The 8,249-nt window shown below is 44.9% G+C and overlaps 1 protein-coding gene across 1 annotated transcript; it reads left to right on the forward strand.

Moving 5' to 3' along the window:
- The first annotated feature begins 2,304 nt into the window (after positions 1-2,304).
- Positions 2,305-6,071, forward strand: acyp2 (acylphosphatase 2, muscle type). The gene is made up of 4 exons (XM_040179443.2): positions 2,305-2,539; positions 2,797-2,813; positions 3,007-3,116; positions 5,658-6,071. The coding sequence occupies exons 1-4, from the start codon at positions 2,320-2,322 to the stop codon at positions 5,770-5,772; spliced, it is 462 nt and encodes a 153-aa protein (XP_040035377.2). The 5' UTR covers positions 2,305-2,319; the 3' UTR covers positions 5,773-6,071.
- The last annotated feature ends 2,178 nt before the right edge of the window (positions 6,072-8,249 follow it).

An 8,249-nucleotide genomic window follows, 5' to 3' on the forward strand; every position in this document is an offset into this window, starting at 1 on the left:
CTTCTCCCTCACCTGCAGTTTCCTGTGCAGTTTAATAAGTGGCTTTATTTAGTCCCCCCGGTGTCCACGGGGTCTGTCCCTCCCGTCTCACCCTCACTCTGCAGGCCCCGCCTCCTCGTTAACGCAATAATTGGACGGCAAATCTGTGAAATGCGAAATGCAAAAAGGAGAATAGAGAAGGAAGAAAGACGGGAAATAAGATTCAAAAAAAAGAAATGGTGACGTTCTTTTCATTTCGACCATTAACGGAGGGAAACAGCTCTGTCTAAAGGTGTGTGTGTATGTGTGTGAGTGTGTGTGTGTGTCGTTAAGCGTATAAATCTATACATGTATACATCTATTTGTGTAGCCTTACATCATGTCTGTATATTCTTCATGTTTCAGCTGCACATTTGATGTTATCCGAGCTGATGATGTACGAGGTCGGATGCGGGGGATGCAGGTTGGCTGTGTGTGTGTGTGTGTGTGTGTGTGTGTGTGTGTGTGCTTGATGTTCCGGTATGTTCTGACCTCATGGCTCTTGTTTGGAATCAGATTCAGGCTGACGAGCCGTCCACTGAAGTCTGTCTGTTATTTCTCATGAATCTAATTGAGCTTCTGTGTGTGCCGATCATCAACTATTTACAAGTAGAATATAAAAATAGTGGTGCGGCTTCTTTGTGGGACTATACAGACGTTCAAAGATATGTGGCCACTCTGCATCAACTTCTGACAATTCTTATATTGTATTATAACTTATATAGGATTTATATAGAGCATTTGAGAAATACACAAACATTTTAAATATGTATTTATATGATATGAATGAACATACACATTGTTTTTATCACGATGACTAGAAATGCCAACATGAACGTCTGCGGTGGAGAACATGAGTTTAATCAGAGCTGAACATTGTGGATGTTTTGTACCTTTTCGTACCTTTTATAACCCAAACCACCATCTTTTCCAAAGCTAACCACATATTGTCCTTTTGAAAGTAAACTTAAAACCAGGTAAACCTATGTTGGAATTTTATTTTGAAAAGTAACCATGGTTCCTCTCATCATTTTATTGTGAAAAGACGCTGTGCACTGAGCGAAACTCGAGCTCTCTGTCTGAAGATGAGTTACAGGAGTGCGTCTGTGGGTTTTATGCAGAATTGGAAGTTAATGACTCACCTTCTTTGGAACATGACTCAGCTCTGCTTCTTTCAGCCTCTGAAGCTCAACTGTTTTTCAATGACGGAGGGACCACAGGTCAACGTCTCTCACTGTCCCCCAGCGTGACCCATCACACATTCATTAAGCCGTCAATCACAACAATCTCCACAGTAACGTGAATGCACAACTCTGCTTCAGGTGCAAACAGCGCACAACAGGCCGCACTGTCGCGATGCTCCTGATGTTTGTTGTGACTCAGACAGATCCGACCACGCTTCCATTACAGTGTGAGTGTGTGTGTGTGTGTGTGTGTGTGTGTGTGTGTGTGTGTGTGTGTGTGTGTGTGTGTGTGTGTGTGTGTGTGTGTGTGTGTGTGTGTGTGTGTGTGTGTGTGTGTGTGTGTTGTGGGGGAGGGGTGTTAGAGCGTGCATGTGTGTGTTTGGCCTGATTGTTGAATATTCTCTGTGTGTGTGTTTGTGATTGTGTGTTTGGAGATTAAAGTGTATCTGTGGTATTAAAGGGCTTAAAGAGAGATGTGATGCTCTGATCAACGAGCTTTTTCCTAGATGGTTCGCGCGCGCACACACACACACACACACACACACACACACACACGTTAACAGCGTTGGTCCCAGCAATTCTTCACCTGGAGCATCAGATAGAACGGTGCGAGTTACAACAAAGATCCCGCGGTGAACCAGAACACAAACACACACACAAATGTTAACCTGAAAAAACTAAATATGAACCTTTATGAAGACGTCACTTCATCCCAAACGTTTGTTAAAGGAAAAACTTTTTGGAGAAGAGAACTTGTGTGTGTGCGATTGAGCTGAAGCGCTGCTGCTTCATTCTGTGAGGTCTGACCGACATCTAGGGGACGATTCTAGTATTGAACCTTTTCCCGAGTGGTGGATGTGCAGATTTTTCATCTGTCACCACTTTGATTTTCTCTCAGCAATGTGACGACGGAATCGCCGGTGGGTTCGAATTCATCAGCTCACAGGACTCTTAATGCAAACTTGACTATATGCATTTGTTCTGTGTACGTGGCCCAAAACAAACATCATAGGTTGTTAGAATAAAATGTGTTGCACCTCTTCACCCAAAGCAGACTCCCCCTTCTAAACCTAAAGAGAACCGGCTCGTGTCTGCCAACGAATCATCTGTAGTTTAAATGGACTACAGATACCATCTGCAGAGGACGAGCCACGTTCCTTTAACCAATCGGAAGGACTGTTGGTGCAGAGTGAAGGGAGCGAGGCAGCTGCAGGAGTCTCCTAACCCTCCTCCTAGCCTTTCCCTCCTCCTCCGTCGTCCTCTCGGGATGTCTGAAGGTGAATCTGCAGGAAGCAAACTGCTGTCGGTGGACTTTGAGATCTTCGGTCACGTTCAGGGTTCGTATGTTTTCACTCTCCTCCCTCCCCCTCCTCTCGTTCGTCTTGCTGCTCCCTCAGCTGTAAACTGATCTGCTGAGGCTTAATTTAGGACGGAGCTCTGCTGCTGTCTGGGGGGTTATTCTTATATATATTATTATTATTATCATTACTTTTCTTATTGCTGTTATTATTAATACATTTTAAAAACAGGCTGTTATTGTTAATCGTCTATTCAAAGCTTTCCTTCTCTCTCTCTCTCTCTTTTATTTGGACAGGAGTCTGTTTCAGAATGGTGAGTTGCTGCCATCACCGCCTGCTGCTTCCTATATTGAGCTAAGAGCCGTGTCAAAATGTCAAAACTGTCCCATGAGCTGATTTAAGACGACACATTTCTACTCAAAAGTTCACAAAGAGCAGAAGAAGTCAAACTGGGTTAGTGTTGCTTCTTGTTAGATGGCTGACTTCTTCGTCCCCCCGGCTTGCAGTACACAGAGAAGAAGGGTCTGCAGCTCGGTCTGGTGGGCTGGGTGAGGAACACCTGCCACGGGACGGTGGAGGGACAGGTCCAGGGTCCCGCTCACAGGGTGGACGAGATGTGAGTCTAAAGTGACGATGCAACACAACCAGCCAATGACAGCATGTTTGCGTCTCCTCTGCTGCTTCACGCCAGATGTGACTAAACAATAACACTTGAAATGCGTTAATTATGGAAAGAAAGAACAAATGATAAACGTGTGTAGAACTATTACAGTTGTGAGCAGCAATGAGAACGCGAAAGGCCGTCCGTGAGGCCCGGCTGGTCTCATCTCTGTTTTTAACAGGATTTTAATTGTAAATCGTGCAGAAATGACATTTACAGCACAGATCAGTGGAGACTTATTGATATAAAACAACAGTCAATTTTTATATTTGGTCTTTTAATTACATGTTGTTGTTTTTTACTTCTGCCTGAACTCATCGTCCCTGGCTAAATAAAAAAAAAACGCCCAAAGCTCAAATCCCTTCAGTTTAATCGGGGACTGCGATCCTTCTCTTCAGGGCCTCTAGATGGCGCTCTGCACCGTCACATCAAACCCGCCCGCAGTCTGCAGAAAGGTTTCACTTCCACGGGGATCCGTTGGGCGTTTGTTTTTTAATTCATCCACAATGAGCGGATGAAGAAATGAATCAATAGAACCGTCGATCAGTTATTATGACGCTGGAGCTTCGTTCTGACGTCCTCCCCCCCCCCCCCGGCGGGAGTGACGTCACCAGCGTGTGGACAGGAGGAGGCGTCACGTACGGAGGTAAAAGGGGTTTTTGATGAATGTGCTTATTGCACATTAATGAGTAATAGTTGAAATGAGGCCCAGCGGTCTCGTGGTCATAATGCAGATGTGAAGAACCCGACTGCATCTGGATTGATTTCTCTCATTTTATCATTTCATATCATTTCTTTCTATTTGCATCAGTGATTTATTATTTTGTTTTTGTTCTCATCTGTTTGTTCTTATGTTTTGGGGTATTTGGACATGTTTATGCTGCTTAAGGCAGAATGACCCTTCACGAATTAAACCCCGTCCACCCGGCACCAACAGGGAGTCAAAACCAACAACCCTTTGTTTCGGTTCATTGGAGTGATCGAAGCAAACAGCTGGATCAGCTTCACATGAAGAACCACGTCCCTTTCTTTCTAGAACTGAGGTGTTGGAAGGGTGTTCAAGGTTTACTTTGACCAAAAAACTATGCATATGAGTTTATAACAGAGTTAAATAGCTAAAAAAACAACATTGTTAGCCTCACTTTGACTTTTATTAACAATTAACACTTGCCTTCATTGATGATATGAAACACACACACACACACGCTCTACTATTTCCTTCCATTCTGTCACAGATCTTTTCCATGTTAACGCGCTCACTCTCACGTCCTTCCTGTGGACTCCACTTTCACCACGACCTCACTTCCTGCAGGGCCTGGGAGACAGGAAGCAGCTGCTCCTCCGGGCCGAGGCAGGGAGGAGGTGTAGGACAGGGAGGGGCGCCGTAATAATACTGGCTGGAGCTGAGGAGGAGACTGGAGAGAAAAAAGAGAAGGAGGAGAGTGTGGAGGAGACAATGAAGGAAGGAGAGACATTGTAGTTGGTAATAGTAAGAAAGGGTGGAGAACGAGGATTAAGAGTGAGTTGGAGGTGAAGAAGTGGGTGGTTTCCAATAGAAAGAGAGACACTTCTTCAGCCTTTATGGGCCCGTAGGTCAGCGATAGAGGGAGAGCAGCACCAGGCCTCCTCTGCTGGTCCGAGGTTAGTGTCCCTGAGGCTGAACCACGGGGACACTGAAGCATCAGTGATGCTGCACTTTGAGCAAGAAAAAGTAATTTGAGTTGAAAATCACAACTAAAATTACTTCTTTTTTTTGGCTACACGGTGTGTGCGTATGTGTGGGGATCAAAGGGATAAGTGAAAATGGAGCCTTAACATGAAAAGCTGTGTGTGTGTGTGTGTGTGTGTTTGTGTGTGTGTGTGTGTGTGTGTGTGTGTGTGTGTGTGTGTGTGTGTGTGTGTAGTGGTGAGTAGGGTAACACAGAGCAGATTGGTAGACAAGTTTTTTGCCCAAAAGAAAGTAGGACAGCTGATGATCTCCCCTCCTCTCTCATCCTCTCCCTCTAGCTGCGCGTCCCTCGGTGCATCGGCATGAACGTGACCCCGATCCCCTGAAATCCCCTTTAATTCACACACACACCGTATACCAGAAGCGTCACTGTGATTTAAAACACAGACTTTCTGCTGCAGAACACTCGATTCTCAGCGTTAAATATAGCTGCAGGAATGTTTTTTTTTTTCCCATCATGCCCCTGGTTGTCCAAATGGTGGCTTGACCCCTCGGTAGCTGGTGGTTAAGGACGTATAAACCTTTTTATTTTTGTCTACATTCTAGTCCCCCGATGACGTTGGTCAGTTATTAATACATTTTGTTCCACTGCATTTTTCCATCCCACATAGTTGAGAGCACCTCAGTTCTGAAGGAAACGTCCCAAAATCACAGCTCTGTATGACCAGTCGAACCTTCCTGGCGGGGAAATAGTTTCACGGCTTAACTGAAGATGAGCTGCTATTTTGTTTTAACAAACTGTTCTGAACAGACTGCGTCCTCCACAGGAAGCAGTGGTTGGGTAAAGAGGGAAGTCCGTCCAGTCGGATCACCAAAGCCTCCTTCACCAACCAGAGAACAGTCGGCGAGCTGGAGCTCTCCGGCTTCAAGACGCGCTTCTGACCGACGAATCAAACGCACCCCGAAGACCTTCTCCACCCCGGCCAGAGTAAAGGACGCTGCTTCTCGATGACTTGAGATGTGAGGTCTACGAATGACAAGTTGAATGACCATTTGACGCTGGGTTGGTTTGTAGAAGGACGGTTGAAATTTTCAGCCTGGAAGTCAAATATTTGTCAAATAAATAAATCCATGGTAATGTTTTATTAATGATATAAGAAGACCCCTGTAAATCATTGTAATGGTTTGATCCGAGCAGATCAGCTCCCATTAAATCTACCACTGTGTACGATGTAAACAAACACAGGCCTGCCGTGTTGTCACGTGATGCGATTAGGCCTACCTGTCGTCTCATCCAATTAACTCACTGCCAGAGAGATCAGCTGGAAAGCAACAACAGAAACGCTGACACAGCGGGAACCGAGCGCCTGTTCTCTACGGCGAGTCTGTGTGTGCATTTGTGCGCCAATGATCTTTTAATCCTTTTTTTCTCTCATTGAATATCTGCTCTTAAATCAAATTGTATGTGTGCACTCGCCGAGCGTCACTGCTCGGAGACCGACTCTCCCTGGATACACTGTCAGTGGTCGTCATGCCGACGCGCCCCGAGACATTACTCACACTCACAAACACACGATCGGGGCCAGAGGGAGGTGTCGGTGTGTGTGTTTTAGATCTTAATGTAATGACATACTTACATAACACGCTGGAGCACTAAACCCTCCATCCGTTATCATGGAAACGCCAGGACAGAGCTATGCTACGCTAAGCTACGTGCTACGTCAGATCTCCTAAATACCCTTCTGTACACACACTGAGTATTATGTTACAGCTGAATCCTCACACGGAGTGTTGGACGCTTACTTGGAGTAGAGGCTTTTGCTGCTTTAACAAAACAAACATGCAGCAAAGCAGGTAAATAATGAAGCTTTCTTTTGAAGCTTTGTCGCAGGGGGACGAATTTGTTTCAACGCCAGAGATTCTGATATCGGTTTTTCTGTGACTCTCCAGGTGACTCATATATACATTTCCAAAACTAAAAGCTGCTGTTCCATCATCACCAGCTTGCATTTTCTCCGTGAACCGCAAACCTCACGATCCTCCATCTCTGACACTCATCTTTACACTTTCTGTCCTCTGCTAAACCTGGTGCAAATAATTCAACGTGAAATAAAAAAAAACACAGCTGCCCCCACACTCGTATACTTGTGCCATTGAGAGCGAGAATTACTGCGGAAAAGCTGGAAAAAATCCACCGGCCTTGACCTCTTCTTCCTCCTCTTCCTCCGCCTCCACCTTACCGAGCAACCAGCTTGGCATCCCGTTGAGGTAACCATGGAAACGGCCCTGTGCTGGAGATATACAGAAGGACAATAGAATTGGGTGTCTTCTCAATTCTCCAATCATCTTCTCTCTCCTCTCAAGTGTCCTCTCCTCCTCCCTAAAATGTGTTCTTTCCTTCTCTCCTGCTCGCTTAACTTATTCTGTCCTTCTTTCCTCTTCCCTAAATGTATTATTTCCTTCACTCCTCCACTCTAAACTTGTTCTTTCCTGTTTTCCTCCCTAAACTTATTATTTCCTTCTCTGCTCCCTGCTCTAAATTCCTTTTTGTTCTCTTTCTATTCTCTATCCAGCCATTTTTTCTCGTCTCTGAATATCTGCCGAGCACTTTAACTGCCCACGCAGTCTTATTCATCATGTTACACGCACGCACGCACGCACACACGCACGCACGCACACACGCATGCACGCACGCACACACGCACCTGAGTGGGCGGTGACAAGCAGCTGTTGCGAGGCAACAAGTTGTGTGTCACTCTGCTGTCAAAGAAACACTGACATTTAACAAAAGCAACATTGTTTTTTCTGTTCTGTTCAAGTATCCACCCTTTATTTCAAACTATTTGGAATATTATTTAGATTACTGCTCTGACAAAATTATCATAATTTGCACAAAAACTGATTTATCTGTTTATCAGGTTTCAGTCGTATATTCTACACAATCCCAGAGAAAGAAAAGTGTAAAAGAAACACATGCTGATAAAAAGTACATTCCTGTTCAAACTGCAGTTTACTAGTTTATTTTCTGTGCCATTTGAATTCATATTAGGATTTTGTTCTATATCATATTTTATTTACACAGAACTTAACTGTGAGATAACGTCGTCAGCAAAGCACGGAGAAGCTCGGATAACAACGCACACAGAGGAAGAGCGACTTATTGTCTGCTCAGCTGGACATTAGATCATAATGAAAATAGTGCTTTAAATCCTGGGAATTAGGGGGAGGGGCCAATGACATAGTTGGCATTCCCATGAACATCCACCTGAATGTCATGGCAATGTGACCGGCATGTGTTGGGACAGCTCTCCCTGGGGGACGGACCCTTGACCGAGTGGCCGCCTCTGGCCATTTATAAACAACAACAACAAACGTGGAAAGATGCGTTTAGATGAAACAATTGTATCCCAACATGCTGT

The sequence above is a fragment of the Gasterosteus aculeatus genome, chromosome 6, assembly GCF_964276395.1.
Source record: "Gasterosteus aculeatus chromosome 6, fGasAcu3.hap1.1, whole genome shotgun sequence".
NCBI classification, from domain to species: Eukaryota; Metazoa; Chordata; class Actinopteri; order Perciformes; family Gasterosteidae; genus Gasterosteus; species Gasterosteus aculeatus.

Excerpts from the sequence above, each read along its gene's own strand:
- acyp2 (XM_040179443.2), top strand. The coding sequence starts at position 2,320 with ATGGACTACAGATACCATCTGCAGAGGACGAGCCACGTTCCTTTAACC. Across the intron at positions 3,117-5,657 it reads GCTCACAGGGTGGACGAGAT|GAAGCAGTGGTTGGGTAAAG; the intron begins GTGAGTCTAAAG and ends CGTCCTCCACAG.